At 45.2% G+C, this 17,789-nt stretch overlaps 1 protein-coding gene across 1 annotated transcript in view; it reads left to right on the top strand.

Annotated features, from left to right (window-relative positions):
• Window positions 1–6,275: 6,275 nt before the first annotated feature.
• CRHR2 (corticotropin releasing hormone receptor 2) overlaps window positions 6,276–17,789 on the top strand; it is a 132,208-nt gene continuing 120,694 nt past the window's right edge. The window contains exon 1 of the mRNA XM_056485584.1: window positions 6,276–6,695. Coding sequence (XP_056341559.1) covers window positions 6,630–6,695 — 66 coding nt within the window. The 5' untranslated portion in view covers window positions 6,276–6,629. The remainder of the gene's footprint in view (window positions 6,696–17,789) is intronic.

Genomic DNA, 17,789 nt, shown 5'->3' with positions numbered 1-17,789 from the left:
CACATTTGGGGACAGAAATTGCTGACAGCTCTGCTGCTAAAATAATTGAGTCCTCAAGGAATTCAGAGGAGCCTGTAAAGGGAAGAATCCTCCCAAAACTTTGTCTGGTGAAGGTGCACTTCAGCAGGGAAGTTTCTCAGGCAATGGTGAAGTTTGTCAGAAATGTGAGTGAGCCAAAACAGACATCTCTGTTTGGCAGAAAAGTACTTTTTTGGTTTCACTGGGCTCCCTAGATCTCCACTGATTACAATATGAGCTCAGCATTAAAATATTGAGACACCTACAGTTATTTATCTCAGTTCACAAGAGAAATCCTGTCCATAGTAACATTTAAATTGCAGGACTAGATTGGGTATCTGAGCCTCAAGACAGAATGAAAGCTACTTAACATGTACAGGGACATGGCAAGCTGAAGATGAGTAACTTACTTGAGCCCTAAAATCCAGACATTATATTGAACCAGAAAGATCCAAAGAGGAAGGGAAATGGAAGAGGAGAAGAATAAGTTCTATGCATTTCTTTGCAAAGCAGCAAATCTTCCAGTTTTGCTTTATGTTCCCAAAAATATTGTAATAAAAGTTGTTTTTTTATTGAGGCTTCAACAGTAAGCTGTAAGTGATTTTAATCTAAAAGGACTGGGGGTTTAGCCCTTAAGTTGTGTTTTTTATTTTAACTTTAAGACTGATGATATTTTAAAAAATCACCCCTTGAAGAGTGAGCATTGTATGAAGACATTGCCTGTCAAGGGGGAAAACAAATACAAAATTTAGGAAAGAATCCTAAAAACTACATCCTGAAGAAAGAACTTCAGCAGGAAATACATGAGTCAGATTTCAGTGTAATCACAATCGATTAAAGCGGGATGCAGGAACTGTCTCAGTCTTCATTTGATTGTCCAGTGCCACATCTCCTTCAGTGGGGTAAAATACAGGTGAACTGCAATCTAAATGCAAAAGACATTTCTGATAAAAGAGTGAAAGAGAGAGGCTGAATCACTCATTTCTCTCTGCTATTTGGAAATCCAAGATTTATTTCCACTGAAGTGACTTGAAAGTTATTTGGAAATAATCAGGTTGTACCAAGAATCCACCAAAATGTCAGATCTACTTAGAGGTGTGGCTCTACTTACTCAGTGTGACTTGAAATTCTGAACCCAAATTAGGTGATGCCTCTCATGACACATTTCCCTTCTCCCCCACTTTTAAGGTGAAACATCTCTTGATAATACTTTTCACCATATTTTTAAAATGTATCTCTGAAACTGCTTTGCCAGGGAACTTTGAATAGTGTTCAGGTTGCCAGTTGTCCTTCCCAGCCTGGAGCAAGGCACCTGAAAGCTCCAAACACCCAGATCAGCATCCCCAGATGTGGCAGCTTTGCTGTCCCACAGCTGGCTGGGGAAAGGGGAACACCTGGCAGGGCTTGCAGGAACCAGAACAATTCTCCCAGCCCACAAGGGCTCAGTGCTCACTGAGGTTTGTGGTGCCCTTGGGAAGGGAAGAGCCAATTGCATCTCCTTGGCAAAAGGATGTGCCAAACACCAAGCACAGGAAAAGCCCTGGGTTATTCCATGAGAATACAGCAGCCACATGAGTTCCACAGGAAAGAAAGCCAGAAAATCTATTTTATGCCGAAGGGGTGATGCTTTCAGCTCATTTTCCTTCTTTCTCCCCACTCCCAAGGTTTATACTACACCCCAGAGACTTCACTATTAGGAGCCATTTCAGACAATGGAACTTTCTTTAAATATCACAATTTTTTCCTCCATCCTAGTTACATCCCTCCTTCCAGTGCAAGTGCAAGTACTGACCTACTGAAGAGGAAGAAGCTCTCTGCCTTTGCTTTGTCAGAGCAATCTCTGTTTGCCTGAGCTGAGCTTGTTACCAACCCTGACCCTCCATTATTTCAGGAAACCATCACATTCATAATTAATAAGAGCCCTCCAGCTAACTTTCCTCCCTTGAAGAAATGATTCTGGTTTCAAATGTCACCGTGGCATTCACTCACCCTGCAAGGAGCAGGGGGAACTGCTCCCATTCCTTCTCCCAGCCTGGCCATTTCCAGGTCTGGCACTGCCAGATCAATTCCCTGCCACTCTAAAACAGAGCTGAAACCCAGTCAGGAGGGAACAGGGCAGGACATCACTTCCAGGGAATTGTAGCTGTTCTGAGCTGTCACATCTCTGAAAGAGGTCTAACTTTATTAGTTCAGGAGATGAATAAAACATCTGATATGTAGTCTAAATTCGATTTACTCAGATCCTGCACAAGAGACCTAAAACCTATCCAAGTTCCAAATGGGGATCCACAGAAGAGGGCACTGGAACTCACGTGGAGGAATGTGTTTGATATTTTCTGATGTTTCTTTTTAACTGAAAGACATCTCATCCCTCTGAGAGATCCTCCAGTGTTTCAGAGAGATAAAGCTGTCCCCTGATTCAGCCCAATTTCACCCTTTGGTCATTGATGTCTTGTGTGATACTTGTGGTTACTATTAAAGCTGCTTTTCAAATTATTTCATTGTATTGTAGAAATTCCTCAGGGTTATGGCCACAGCACTTTGCTGTGTTAGATATGACACCAAGAGCTGGCCATGCCCTTCCTCCAGTGAGGATTCTTTCTGTACAGCTTCATCACTGAAAGCAGTGGGAATACTTAGAGTTGACGTCTTTCAGGAGTTTTAAAGAGGAATAAAAATCACCACTAAACAAGCAAAGGGGGTTATCCTTGTATGGGCATGACTGCAAGCCATGTCTGGAAGTCACTTAGGCAAGAACTGAGCAATTGGATCCTTGCCATGGTCCCATGTGGAGACTCACTCCATCCAGCTGATCAGGATTGTCTTCTCCTGCATTCCTGAGCCTCTGAGTGTTGATCTCAGGGGTCTTGCTGTGTTTCCTGAAAGAACTAGGTTTACATTTCTCATGCCATATCCACACATGGGCATGTGGACATCAGTGTCTGCACATCTCTGTTTCCATGTTCACCTTGACCAGCCTCACCCATAAATCCAGGCAGGAGGATTCATGATCCTCTGTGTTTTAGAAAAGGACATTACTGGGAGAAGAGTCCAGTGAATGAAGGAAAAGCTGCAACATGAACTCTACCCTGAAAGAATATCCAAACAGGAGTTTGCTTATAAGCAACCCAGGCAACAAAAAATCTTTGGTAGGACTTTGCAACCCAGCTGCAAGGGGAAAAGCCTCGGGCACAAGACTGCAGGAATGATTTGTTTAATCCTTAGATAGTCACAATTTTGGGGTTGTTTTGCTCTGTTTCAATACTTTTCTAATTACAAGGCTCTGGACAGCACAATAAACACAGATAAATCATAACAGAAAGTCATGAAAAACCTTCCTGCTTCCAGGGCACTTGATGTCCGTGCACAGGCAGCTCCAGGCCTCTTTTACCAATTCCCATGAGTTCATGGAATCCTGTCACGTGTGAGTTTCTAGTCCTGGAGGTGGATGTTTAAATGCAAATAAAAATTGGGCTGGATTTATCCCTCCCTTTTGTATTTTCATGAACAAACTCATATTAATTGGAAGCATGCAACTTTGGGATATGGCTTTGTTTTCTTTTAATAATGAAAGGAAACAAATGCTGGTGTGCAACAGGCAGAAAAGGGAAAACTAGGCAAGTTAAATATTTACATGTATTCAAACTGTTGAATAACCAGAGGAAAGTGGAAAATAATCCTGCTTTGTGAGAACTTTTGCAGTCTCTTAGGAGGATTCCAAGTTTTCTAGTGTATATAAGTGCCCATCTCCTTGCTGTGATGTTCATGCTGTCCTAAATGGGATTCCTGGAGGAAATTTGGAATGTAAGTGTTGTTGTAGGTGTTTTAGAGAGGGTCAGAGGCTGTTTTATGCTTTTGTAAGCAAATAAAAAAAAGCAAAATAATTCAGCAAGGTCATAAAGGAAGATATCCAGGTATTTCTGCATCTCAGTCAGGCTTGCTAAGCTTTTGCAAACCCTGAGAATTTGCTGGAACTTTTTCTTCTGTGCCACTATTACCTTTATGCTAATTGATCTCGATTTAAGAAACCCCAACAAACAATAAGGAGGGTTGTGGAAAGGCACTGTCTTGGGGAGGAAAAGGAAGAAAAGGCACCATCTCCCTGAAGGAAACAGCTGGCAACAGGTGACTACCTGCGGGAGACTCCTGGATTCTTTGTATCAGGGTGGACCAGTGGAACAAGACTCAGTAAATGATAAAAGCTACAGTTGCAGTTTATTATAAGAGAGTCTGCAAGGAGCTGCCCGGCACAGCCACATGCAGGTTAAAGAGAAAAAAGGGGGGAATGAAAGAGAGAAGGGGGAGGGTAGAGAGAGAGAGTAAAGAGGGTAAAGAGAGGAAGAAAAAGAGGAAGAAGAGGAGGAAGAGAGCGACTTCCCGTTTGTAACACAATAAATCAATTTCCATCATGAATATTCTGATACTTAAGAACCAATCTAATACAAAATACTAATTCTATAGCATTTACATACAGCCTATAGGAATCCTTATCTTAGCATAGCGTGGGACATTCTAAACTCTAAGATCTAATCTTGGACCCTGATAAGTCTTTTGTGTCTTTTGGCCTTGCCCTCTGGCCGAGAGCATTGTTTTGACAAGAGTGGATTAGCTTCAGCGAGCCATCCTATTGTGTACCTGGTTATTTAGTAACTAGGGCTTTCCTGTAACATCTTCCCCAACAATTCCCAGAATCTGAGCATTCATATTTGCAAGATTCCTCCTTTTCATCTTCTCCAACAACTACCCAGGCAGGGTATGGCACTGCTCCCTGAGGAAATGCAGCTGGTCCTGTCTGCTCCTGCCCAGACCTGTGACCCAGGGCTGTGTGCTCAGGACACAGCTGGGCTTTTGGGGACAGTCCCAGCTGCAGCTGGGGGAAGGTTCTGACTGTGATTCACACACAGCTGGCTGTCCTCTGGGCAGATGTGGTGGAGCAGAAGGGAAAATAATCTTATTAGGCTCATTGCTGGCACTGGGAAGCCCAGGGCTTGGCCTGATGCCCACACCTAACAATGCCACAGACACATCCATTGTGTGGAGAGGCACAACTGCACATGGAGGGCAGGGAGTGATAACCTTGCTAGACCCAGGAACTGGGCCCCAACAGGATCAGGCATTTAAATCTGTAAGATTCCAATTCCCTGATCAACATCCACCCCAGAGCAACCAGAGGGCCAGAAGCTCCTTGGGCAAGTGAGCAGGAAGATAAGGGGTGACCTTGCTCTGCCTTTCCTTGCACAGAGGTCTAGCCTGGCAAGTATCTGTAGATAAGAGCAGGACAAATGTCTTTTGTTTCAGAAACCAAAAAGGCATACAGGCAGGTTTGGGGTTGCCTGGATAGAAGTGTGTACATGCACTGGGGAGTCCTAAAAAAGGCTTGGTGCTGGGAAAAAGGGCATGGCAGATGGGAATAGCAGAGAAAGTGCCCCACAGCCGTGGAGACTTTTGGAAAGCTGTGCTCATTAATTTGGTGACCAGTAAGCCAAACTTTTTTGCCCTGGGGTACAGAGGAAGCTGGGAGATTTGCTTCACATTATCTTTGAGGTGGAGATCCTCGTCACACCTGGCAATGTTGTGTCATGGGCTTGGGAGGGGGTCCTGGAGGATCAGTGGGTGGTTCAGAGTGCACAGTGTCAGGGAGGATTCTCCCTTTTCTTCTCAGGTTTGTAGGGGGCCACAGAATCATAGAAAGACTTGGGTTGGAAGGGACATTAAAATCATCTCATTCCAACCCCCCTGCCATGGGCAGGACACCTTCCACTATCCCAGGCTGTTCCAAGCCCCAATATTCACCCTGACCTTGGACACTTCCAGGGATCACAGCTTCTCTGGGAAACCTGTGCCAGGGCCTCACCATCCTCACAGGGAAGGATTTCTTCCTAGCATCTAATCTAAACTTTTTAGCTTAAAAAGCATCCTACAGCTATGTGCTCAAGCAAAGACTTGCTCTCCCTCTTTTTACAGAACACCTGTAATGCACTGTGTGCACAGTGCAGTTTGTACCTGGGCAGCAGGGGAAGCCTGTTGCTCCTGAAAGTTTCCAGACAGCGGAGTTAACATTTTACCTAATGCCTGGCAGGATGGGGCGGTGGTGACGGGATTATTAACGCTCCTGAGGTGCTGTGTGGGGTGTGTCCATTACACCTAATTTTGGAAAACGATCCCCATGCGCCCAGAGCCTCGGCAGGGAGAATCCTCTTGCTCCTGGGCGCTTCGGAGGCAGTGGAATTTCCAGTGTACGGGAGAGTGGAGGAGGACCCCCGCTATTTCTGGGAGCTGGTGTGGAAGGCGTCCCCGCTGCCTGGGGGAAGGGGGATCTCCATCCCTGCCGGAGCGCACAGCCCCGCGGGCACAGCCCGGGCCCGCTCGCCGCCCTGAGGGTCGCGCTCCCCCGGGGGCCCCCCGCCGCCTCCATCCCCGAGGAATCCTGGGCGGAGGGCGGGCTCGGCTCCCCCTTCTCCCTCCCTCCCTGCCTGCTCTGGGACGCGCCGGCAGCTCCGGGCTGCGCTCCGGGACGGCGGGCCGGGGTCAAGGGCGGCAGGCGGGGAGGCGATGCCGGCGCCGGGGCAGCGCCGAGGGTCCGGCTGAGCCGCCGGCACCCCCGAGCCCTCATGGCGGGGCGGGCGCCTCAGCGCAGCCTCCCCGCGGCGGCGGCCGCCGCGCTCCTGCTGCTGCCCGTAAGTGCCGGGGACGGGGACGGGAACGGGAACGGGGCTGGGGTACGGAACCGGGAGCGGGGAGAAGCGGGAGGGACGCCCCAGGGCCGCGGGGGGCTCAGGGCTCCGTGCGGGGACCGTGCCCCGCGCCCTCGCAGGTGCGTCCGCGGCTGTGGGAGGGCCCGGGCGGGCAGCGCTCCTGCCAGCTGCTGCTGGGATCCGTCCGGCCCCGTGGGTTTGCTGCTCCATCGCAGGTGCTCTCAGACACCTCAGAGCCACCTTCGCTTGCAGAGGAGTCCCAGCTCCCCGCGCTGCGGGAAGGGTGCTCGCTCCCCGCCGGTGTCCCCGGGCCGCGGCGGTGCCTCCCGGCACCGTGTGTCCGGCTGGCCACGGGCAGGGCTCGGCCCCCGCTCCGGTTAACGGAGTGAACCCTTCCCGCCTGGTCCTGCTCCACCTCCGGCATCGCCCTGGGAGATGCTGGCATCAGGTGGAGATCCGCTTGGCCTCTGTCGGACTGGACTTCAGAAGCTTTGCCAGTGCTTTTTGGTGGCTTGTTTGTTCTGAGCGACGGTTTCAATTTTCTTGAAAAGAAAAAGTGAGAGGTTAAGCAGGAGTAACGCTGATCCCGTGCAGAATTCCTAAAGGCTGTTCCCACAGCTTTAGAAAAGTGGCACTTCTGAACCGCAGTGTAATTGGTCTATCTTTAACATTCCCTTAGATAAAGAAAGAAAATCTGTTTTGTTTCCTTAAGTTCTGTCTATTTTGCTTTGGTTTGGGTTTTGTTTGTTTGTGGGGCTTTGTCTGTTTATTTTGGGGCTTATTTGGTTTTTTTCTCTCCTCTCTAACCTAGAAAGAAAGAGAAAGCCAGGCCAACAAGAGGCTTCAGAGACAAGCAACAATTTAATTTTTTTTTTTTTTTGCAGTAGCTTTCTTAGAAGTGAGAGAATACTTTCTCACCTCTGCCAGTGTCAGGTTTTTTTTATCCCCAAAAGAAGGAAGAGATCAGTGCACATGAGATCACAGTGGAATGAGTTTACACACTTGCTGTTTTCAGCCCCAAGCTGCTTCTTCGTGATCTTGGTTTCTTAGTCCCTTTTTTCTCCCAGTTTTCTCTTACTGATTTATTTTGGTCCATAAAAATATCTCAGTTTATCTTTAGAGTGTGGGACTTGACAGTGAGGTTATCAGAAGTACTCAGGTACTGAGTATTTCACCAGACTAATCCATTCTCAATGGATCAAGAAATGTCATGTGTTTCTTTCGTGGATATAATCCATGGATTTTCCAGTTCTGCTGCAACTTTGTATTTTAATTATTCTTGCAAATTTTGGTAGTTGTGTCATTGCTTTAAAGACAAAACTGACTCAAATGAAAAGGAGAAAAAAAGATAGATTAAGGATGAAAAAGTGAAATTTCCATAAAATCTGGTTAGTGCAAGAAATGTGAGCTCTGAGTGTATTCTGTGTGTTTTTATGGGGGAGTTTGCTTGGGAGGAACATGCTGACAGGGGCTCATGTATACCTGGGTGGGAAATAACATTTTGAATCTTCACTTTCAGAACAGCTCTGGTTGCTCCACCTCTAGCAGGAGCTTCTGCTGCTCCTTTGGGGAGTGTTTTAATCCCTGAATGTTGTCAGTAAATCTGGATCTCTGCTCTACAGCTGGAGAGAACTTTGCACCAAGAAGCTTAAGAGCAGTGTTTTAAAACTTTGGCTCAAAGCCAAAGCTCTTAACTTCTTGTTTAACTTGAAAACACTCGAAAGTGAACTCCAAGTCAGTGACTTTATTCACATTTGTGGATTTGAGGAAAGGAGTAGCTGCTTGTGGGAGCAGGCCCTTACCCAATTAAGGGAGTTTTAAGTTTTCACAGCAGCCGAGCAATTGTGTTTTATGGGAGCTGCAGGTTTGCAACGCCCACGAGATGAGGCAACTTTCTGGTACAGAATTAGATCTGCCACATGAAAATGCTGGTGCAAATGACCTGACAGATTTCACAGGGCTGGTCAGCAAAAGGGTGAAGACTTGCACAGAGATTTATCTTCTCTTAAAGGAGTTCTGGACGTGTGATGCACTTGAAAACACATTTAACTGAATGTGGGAAACAAAAAGCAAACCATAAAATGAAGGCAAATGAGTCTTATGACATTTTTATATAAATTCCTTGCTAAGTTCACATAATTTGGAGAGGGGGGGATTATTCATCAAAACCAAAAGCAAAGCTTGCTATCATTTATTTGTTCTCCTGGAGCTGTTAAAAGAGTGTGAGTGTATCAGCCAGCGATGACAAGTTAAATAGTATTCCTGGTCTGAGGCTGCCAAAATTCAGCCCTTTTGTGAATTAATGCTGCATAAACATCTCATCAGGAGAAACCTTTCCTGGGGCAGTACTTTGTCAGGGTTTATTCTGTAACCACCCCGTGGCAATTATGGGATGTTGGAGGGAGGTGGCTGTGTGCTGGTGTTGGCTGGCTGCAGTTTTGCCATAAAACATTTCAGTGATGATGTTCATCACTGCCCTTAGCCAGCAAGAAAGCAGCTTTAGCTTTTGTGCATATAAGGCATCTGCTTACATATTATTATCCTGTCAAGAGCAGAGGAAAAGTCATGATCAAGTCCTCTAAACTCTGTGACCTTCATACTCCAAGCCAGAGTGTGGTTGTGGAGAAAGAGAGAGCAGGGATCTCTTTGCAGGCTGTACATTATCAGGTGCAGAATTTTAATTTCAGCCTCACATGTTCTAACTCCACTGCTACATCAATATCTCCAGGAAAGCTCTCCAGCTTTCAGAAAAAAAAAAAAAAAATGCCAGAGAGTGACTTGTGCTCATGTGATTGAGCTCCTTCAGTTTCTAAGCCAGGGAGATGCTGTGCAGGCTGTGCACAGAGCTGGTGCTCCCTAGATCCCAGACCATTCCCAGGAACTCTGAGATACCCCCAGATTTCTTGGGGCAGAAACGTGGCCAGGAGCCATTCTAAAAATTTAACAGCAGAAGTGATTAAGGACTTGAAACAGACCTGTGCACTGCTTGATTTATTGTCTTAGATGGAGAGTGCTGTGCTGCCATCGCTCTGGGTTCACTGAGCACCTCAGGGAGGGGTTTTCCTCTAAGGACAGCTCTTCATCACTTTGAACTTGGTGATCAGCTCTCTTTGTGTCAGGGATTGCTGCAAGTTCCTGCTGCTGATGTGCTGAAATGAGAGATTCCCCACGAGAAAAATGGAGTAGTGGATGATATGGACTTATTAAGGATGCGTTTTTCTGTTTTCTTTTTATTTTCATTTTGCCCCATATATTAGTAAACCAAATATTTTAAAAATATTGTATTAGAGCAAACATTTGCACATTTCTAGATTCTTTTAATAGCTCTGCAGATCTTATTTTTTGGGGAGAGGAGGAGGTGAGGAAATGTGGGTGGTAACAACAGGCTGCACATGCTGCTGAATCTGTTCCTTTTTAGTTTATATCACTTTCAGGTTTTGCAGCACTGCAAACCCAAGAAGGAGATTTAGGGGGAAAGCTGATTTACTCTAGATTAAAAGTTTATCCAGCAGATGATTTTTGTGCAGGAATTTGCTTTTCCATGTCTACACAGTGTCTATAAATTGCAACAGATTGTGTCCATCTCCTTCTTTCTTGTAATTTATGCCACTTTTAAACCCAAATGTAGTCTGCTCTTCCTTAAAGTGCAAACCTTAATTGTTGGATGTAAAGCTGGAGCTGTCCAGCGAGCCACTCTCACCTCCCTGCCTCATGTGGATGCTCAATTATTAAATTGTATTAAAGCATTGCATTGTCTTTGCCTCCTTATCTTTCTGTTCATGACAACCAAACACTTCATGATGGTTTGCTTTATCAAACTATTCCTTTATACAGAATTTCTTTCTATTAGTGTTAATAATTTTTTTAATCTTAACAGCTTTGAAAGTAGTTGTGTTTAATTAAAGTTGGCAAGTGTTGGGTAAAGTGCTTTAATTTCCTTCTCTGAAAGGTTGGATAAATTTGGCTGTGATCCTTGTTATAAGAGAAGACATAGAAAGTAGATCAGTCAACAGACAGAATTGTCCTTCAGGTGACTGTCTGCTCAAATCTCGTCAGTCATGTCCCAATACATGAAAATTTCATGTCCAGTTTGTGGTGCCAGCGTGGGGATGTTTGTGAGATGCTCCCTGCAGTGTTCTTTGACACAGAGCACTCAGTGCTAAGCACTGCTCTGGCCCTGGGATCATCTCTGTTGGCTCTCACAAGCAGATGTTCTGCTGGATCTGCTCAAAGGTTGGTCCTTTTGGGAAGGGCTGTGGGAGGGAGAGAGAAAACCACCTCAAAAGAAGAATTTTAGTGTTCTGTCCTGACCTCTGGCTCCCACGTCCCTCCTTGCTGTGCAGGGGAGCCAATATTGAGATTCAGGTGCTGGGAGTGTGCTGCTCATTCCCCAGATCTGGTGTGGAGCTCAGTGGCTGGAGAACTTGGAATCTGCCTTTCCAAACATCCCTTAAGCCTCATGTGCCTGCACAGAAACTCAGCATGTTTGCACTAAATAAGAAAGCAAATCCATTTGATAATTCAAGAGCTGACAAGTGCTTCTTCCACAGAGCCGTAAGGAAATGCAGGTAATGAAATGAAGCCAATTAAAGCTCTATAAACCTCTGCATAGTGCTGGCTGAGTTACTGTCCACTCTGGTTGTGTATGCTGGGAAAGTAAACAGTGAGTAATGCAGATGGAGATTAAAATACATGAGCTGTCCTCACTGCAATGCTAAACCCTTGCCCTGGTAATAGTAGCTGAAGTGCCAGAGGACTGGAGAGGAGCCATTTGCTTCGAGGGCAGTGGGATAATCCTGTCACTGTTCCCCAGGTCCTGGGATGCAGGAGTGTTCCTCAGTGCTGTTACCTCTGCACTGCCATGGTTTGGGAAGTGCTGTGCCCTGGCAGGGGTGGCTTTTCCAGCACAATGGAAGGAGGAAAGAGGTGAAAGGGAAGGAAGGGAAGTGTGCTGATGGGCCTGAGCAGGTTTCCTGTGGGGCTGCCAGCCAGGCTCTGCTCGCTGAGGTATCCATTCCCTTTGAGTGGCAGGAGCAGATCGCTGCCCCAGCCATGGCTTGGGTTTCAGGGGGCTCAGGCCAGCAGAGGCTGCTGAGCCATGCCAGGGCTGTGTCACAGCTCTTCCCTTGCTGCTTGCTTGTTTCATGAGCAAAAGTCCCTGCCAGGGGCCAGGCTGCTCCTTCTGCTATCAACTCTTTCAAAGCAGAGAGCAAGCCCAGGGTGTCCCTCTGGCTGCTGAGAATGGGGGTTCAGAGCTCAGCAAGGTGTTTTCACCAGGTGTGCTTCCAGTCAGATGCACTGAGGATCTTTCCTCATCCTGCCTCTAAACTCTCCTGCTGGGAGATCAGCTGTTTAGTCCAGCTTGAACTTGAGACACCTTCCAAAGAATCCCCTATTTTATCAAGACAAGTATCTTCATGAGGATTTTGAAGTCTTGTCTGACTTGCAGTATTTCTTTCCTTCAGAAAGGAAAAAAAAATTAAAAGTATATCTTTAAATACAGTAATAATTTTAAAATAACTTTTCATAGTATTTGGCATATTTGAATTATAATTATGTGAGCAGAGTAAAAAGTCTTAGAAACGTGAGTGAGAGAAACCTCAAAGCCTCTGGATTGATGATTATTGTTCAAGATACAGTCTGTAAGCTGTTTACTGCACTACCCATTGAAAGATTTGGGGAATAATTGTTGTCTGTGATTCTTTTTACCATAGGGACCACAGATCATATAGAATCAAGGAATGAAAAAATAATTTGTGTTGGAAGGGATTTCCAGAAGTCTTGTACCTTCTCAAGGCAGGGTTAATTCCAAAACCAAATCATTCTCATCCAGTTAGGCTGTGAAAATCTGCAAAGATGGAGCTCTCCCAACATCTCTGAAATGTCTTTTTACAACATCTCTTTTCCAATGCTCAGTCGTTGTCATGGTGCATAATCTTTTCTTTATGTTCTGTGAGATTTTTCCTCACTTCAGCTTGTGAATGATGCCTGTCTTGATGCTCTGCTGTCAGCTTCTGAGAGGAATCTGACTCCTCAGAGAACTGAGTCTGTGATTCCCCTTCAGGTAGTGAAAGATAATTCCAGACCTGGAGTTAAATTTCGCTGTGATACTTGGCTTTCAAATCTAAAATTGGGCTCCCAGCCCAAGAATTAGCAGTTTAAGGAAAGATAGAGAGAAAGTTCACTGCTGAAGTGACACTCCAGTGCCACCTTACTGGCTTGTTTTTAAATCCCTGTCAGGAAATCTTGGGACAGATTTTGTGGAGGATACAGAGGTACCACTGTTGTCATTCCATGGGAAGCTGAGCAGGTATCATTAGCTGATAAAGTCTTGATGCAGATATGTTTTTTACCTTTTTCAAGTGGTAGAGACCTGAAAAACAAAGACTAGGAGCTCAGATTTGTTGATCTGAAGCTGGGAGAGCCTGTGAGGGGTGGCTTTGGAACACAGTGTACACAGAGTGCAGTGGTGACAATGGATGGGTGAAGGATCCTTGCAGAAGCTCTGCATGTAGACAGGAGTTAGATCAGGGAGGTTTTGCCATTCACTTGGGTAAATGTGACTTCTAAACTTGAGCTAGTTTGGATTCCCTGGGTGTTTTGTCTCCAGTGCATCATTATCTCATCCTGGAGTCCAGTTTGAAGCCCAAGGGATAGATTGTTCCTCTACTGTGCTTCCTTCTTCCACTGAGCATTAGGGAGCCTGAAGCAAAGCCTGCTGGAACAGGGGTGAGGTGAATAGCATTGGAGCTGCTGAGAGGATTCAGAGGGATGGGAATTGGGTGGGAAAAGGATACTCACAGGTTTGGTGTGCAGAACTAAGGAGAGGGCAGACATGAAAGCAGGAGTCTCAAGCTGTGCCAGGGGAGATACAGGTTGGATACTAGGAAAAAGTTTGTCACCTAAGGAGTGATAAAGTACTGGAGGTGGTGGAGTCACCATCCCTGGATGTATTTAAAAAAAGACTGGATGTGGCACTTGGTGCCATGGTCTAGTTGGGTTGTCAGGGCATGGATTGGACTTGATGATCTTGAAGGTCTCTTCCAAGCCAGTGATTGAGGGGCTTCTCCCCTTCCAGGCTCTGACTATTCCCCAGGTGTGGGGAATAACCAACAAAACTCTTCCAAGATGTGAAATTGAAAAGTCCTTCCATTAAACAATTTTATTTCAGGAGAGCTGCAGCTTGTGGTTCAGATGCAGTTATGCTCATTTTTAATATCTCAGGTTGCCATGGAAGGGCTTGGAGACCTGGCTGGACAAGTCCAGCTCATGGGTGGCCTTCACCAGGTTTGGTTTGTATGTCCTGACTCAGAAAATCCCTCAGCACCTGTGTGGCTTTCAGTGGATGAAGAACCTCCCCTCCAAAAGCTGCTTCAGCAGAGCATGTGGGCAGTGCTCACTGAAGGCAGATCTCCAAGTTTCAAAGACAACAGGGAAGTTCAGTGGTGGGCTCAGTGTAGCAGATGCTCGAGGGGTTTTTTTAATTTATTTTTGCGTAAAGATTGATTTAATTTCATGCCTTAAAACTCAGCATGTGTTTAGTTGCTTTATTGAACTGAGGTCCTAATTCCCATTCCATGCAGACTTTTAGTCTCTTTTTCCAGATTTCCTGGAAGAGCTGCAGAATACATCTGGCCTCTAAGATCGTGGAGCAGTGTCTCCTGGAGCATTTGGTGTTCTCTAGCAAGTAGCAATGTTTTATGTGGCCACTTGAACAAACTCAGAGGGAGTTTAAAGAGCTGAAGGATGACTTGAAAAGGATCCTATTTTTCTTGAACTGTGCTCAGAGTCTTTCCCTTTACTGTAACCTTAGCTGGCTCAGGTTTCAGGTTGCAGGCTCCTGTGAAAACTTGTGTTTAGACTTTCTATCCCAAATGGAAATTATTTTTCTGGTGAAGCTGAGCCAAGCAATTGTACACTGCCAAGTGCTGCTGCACGAGTGATTTTAAGTTACTGGGTTTAGAAAGGCCAAAGACATCTTGATGCAGAGGGATGACCTTTTTGCTTCTCCAAAAAGCAAAGTATTTCCAACACACTGGCCCTCTGAGTACTGTTCTTTAATAAGCATTTCTTTCAGATGCAGCTTGTGGATGAAGTAACCACATGGCAATGGATATAAATCCATCCTGGCCATTGTAAAGGTGACTTTCCTGTCCTCTCCTGTGCCAATCTCTGTTTTTGTCCTGAAGAGCTTTCACTCTTCTGATTGTGCATATTCCTTCAGGTGATTAGTAGTCAGCGAATATTCCAGCTCTCCTCATTCTTTCCCGTGTGTTGCCATCTCTTACAAGGAAGGAGCTGCTCAGATGAACACTGGCATTTGTTACAACAGCATTCCAAGGAATATCTGGTGTTTCTTCTCCCAAAGCATCTGTTTCTCCACACCAGTGATGTAGAACTTGCCAGATGCCCACCTGCCCTGGAAACTGTTTAAACAGAGGATGGATTTTGTCAAGGAAGTGTGGGATTTGCTTTGATTTTGCTGTGTTGAGCTCTTTCACTAATTACATTTTCATTGTGGAGTTAGATTTGTGTTTCCCTAAAATGAACTTCTGTGGACACAAACTAAAAAATTTTGCTTTTAATTGGGCCACTGTTCTGAGCGTGTCCATCCCAGAAGTTGGGATGAGGACTCAATCTCATTGTGAAGATGGAGTGAATTTATTTCATTGCCTAATTGAAGAACTAAAAATTAAATGCAGGTTTCCCTTTTCACTTGCACTCATTCCTTTTTTTTTCCCTGACTTCTGGGGCAAAGCTACTAAGCATCAGCTTTTCTGTGTGCTGAACACAGTTTCACTATAATTTTGATGTTGAAACGAGGTAGCACTTGCAGCCTCAGATATGTTAAAGAAACCCATGGGAAAAGTTGAAGAGTTTTAAGAGCAGTGGAGGTTCCCAGAGATGAAGGGTAGGAAGAAGCATCCTCCTGCCATGATCCATGCAACTGCCAGTGGTGGTTTCTCAGGAGTGGAAATGCTTTGCCTTTATAGAGAGACAGTGGATAGTTCAGGGTGAGACTTCATTCTTGTGTGGCAAAGAAGACACAAGATGGATTCTTCTCTTGTCAGCTGTGGACTGGGCACATTTTGTGTTGATAGCTCCCACATTTTTCCATGTTAGAAGGTCACTTCATCTTGCTCAGTAAAAGAAAGAGCACAGATGATTAAATAAGATGGTGATGTGCTCTTGTATTCTGCAGCCACCATCTCTAGGAATGTTGTGACCTCTCCTTTTGTAGGAAGTAGCTAAAGAAAATTTAGGAAAGATGCTTCTAAGTGAGACTCTGTCCTTACAGTGCATGAGACCCAGCTGATGCAGTCAGTGGAGGCCATTCCAATTTAAAGATTTGAAATACTGCAGATGAACTGCATCTGGAAAATTCCTGCTTCTCTTCCTGAGTTCCAAAGGAATCCCTGTGTGATCAGCTCAGCTGCTGCTGTGTCTGTTTTCCATGTCCCACTGCTTTTCTGGGAGTGGCTTTCTGCTGAGATGCTGTTGTACTTTCATGGGATGGATTTCTCTGGGACCTTGGGAGTACTAGAAACTACTTTTTTTTTTTTAAAGAGTTTTTGCTCTGTTGCTTTGAGGCGGTGTCAGATGTCAGCACCTCTCAGCATGCCACCAGCAGATGTTTGACAGGGAGGCCTGACAACTGGCTTTTATTAGAGCACGAGAATATGGCATCTGGGAATTCTTGTGTGAGAATGGGAAAGGGAAGTGTGTGCATCTCTCCATGTTTGGCACTGCCTCCAAACTCACCTCTACCTTGGCAAGGGCTGTTCCACTGTCATGGCTCATCTTTTTCCACTTCAATCCTTCCCTTCAGCTTTTACTCCTGATGACTTCACCCACTCTGCTGCTGCCTACTGTGAGGTATTTAAACTTTCCAGATGCTCCATTGTATCTCTGGGGTAGCCCCATGCTTGATTTGACATTTCTGATCCTGTCCATGGCTTTGGGGGCTGCTTTATATTCCAAAGCCATTCCTTTATATTCCTGTAGCCATTTCTTCCATGTTTGAGAGGAGGAAACACATCTCCCATGCAGATGAATTTTACAGCACCAGTGTTCATTTGGTTTTATATTTCTCTCAGTATTCCAAACCAAAATTCTTTGTTAATTCTTCTTAAAATGAAGTTTCAAATCCTCTCTAACCTGGATGAAATAACCACAAATTCTGGTGGAAACTGAGAGGAGGCAACACTTGTGTCTCACAGTTGATGTCATCTGACAGAGATAAAGATCTTTCATGAATTTAATGAAGAGCAGTGACCATGTCCAAGGGGAAAGGTCCAACAAAATGCCCGTGAGAGAGGCAGACAGTGACACACCAGAGCAATTAATCCTTTTCCCAAAGTCCTCTCAGATGTGAGTGGGAAGTTGACCAAAGGTTCTGTATTTTTTTCTGAAGACTCAGAGCTGGCCTGCTCTTGGTTGGTGTCCCTGCTTTGGAAAGTAAAGGATTCATTTCCACCTCAGTCTTTGACTCAGTGCATTAGTTTTATTTGTTCATAAATGTCCACAGTGGCTCAGAGGAATTAAGTTGGACATTTCTGTGCATGATTTAGGTAAATTGGCAGGACAAAAAAATAACTGATTTGTTGGGCAGAGGTTATGGAATAGCTGTTTTAAGAGAAATGCAGTTTGAGTAAAGTCATGCATTAGTGACCCAAAGCGATTATTTCAGTACTTCAGAACATAATTTCTGTGCAGTCAGGGGCCCAATTATTCATCTTCACAATTCTACATTACTGAAATGTTTCTCTTTGTTTGTTTTGCTGGTTTTTATTATTGTAAGAGGGTTTTTTCAGTCTTTTGGGGTTTGTCTGCTTTAAATACAGTTTTTTTAAAAAGAAAAGCTTCGTACACAGCAAGACTGTTAAGCATGGTGAGCAGAGAGAAAATGAAACCAAAAGTAACATAATATGTGGAAGGCACTTTTCCCCCCTGGCCAAGTTAACCTGAGCTCACCCTAGGGCAAATGTGACATTTAACCTTTCCTATTGCTGCCCAAGCTGTGCTGAGCTTGACCTCTGTCTGTTCTTGCCCATCCCCTGGGGAGGGCACAGCTGA

The sequence above is a fragment of the Oenanthe melanoleuca genome, chromosome 2 (assembly GCF_029582105.1).
Source record: "Oenanthe melanoleuca isolate GR-GAL-2019-014 chromosome 2, OMel1.0, whole genome shotgun sequence".
NCBI lineage: Eukaryota > Metazoa > Chordata > Aves > Passeriformes > Muscicapidae > Oenanthe > Oenanthe melanoleuca.
This window is presented reverse-complemented; position numbering and strand designations above follow the sequence as displayed.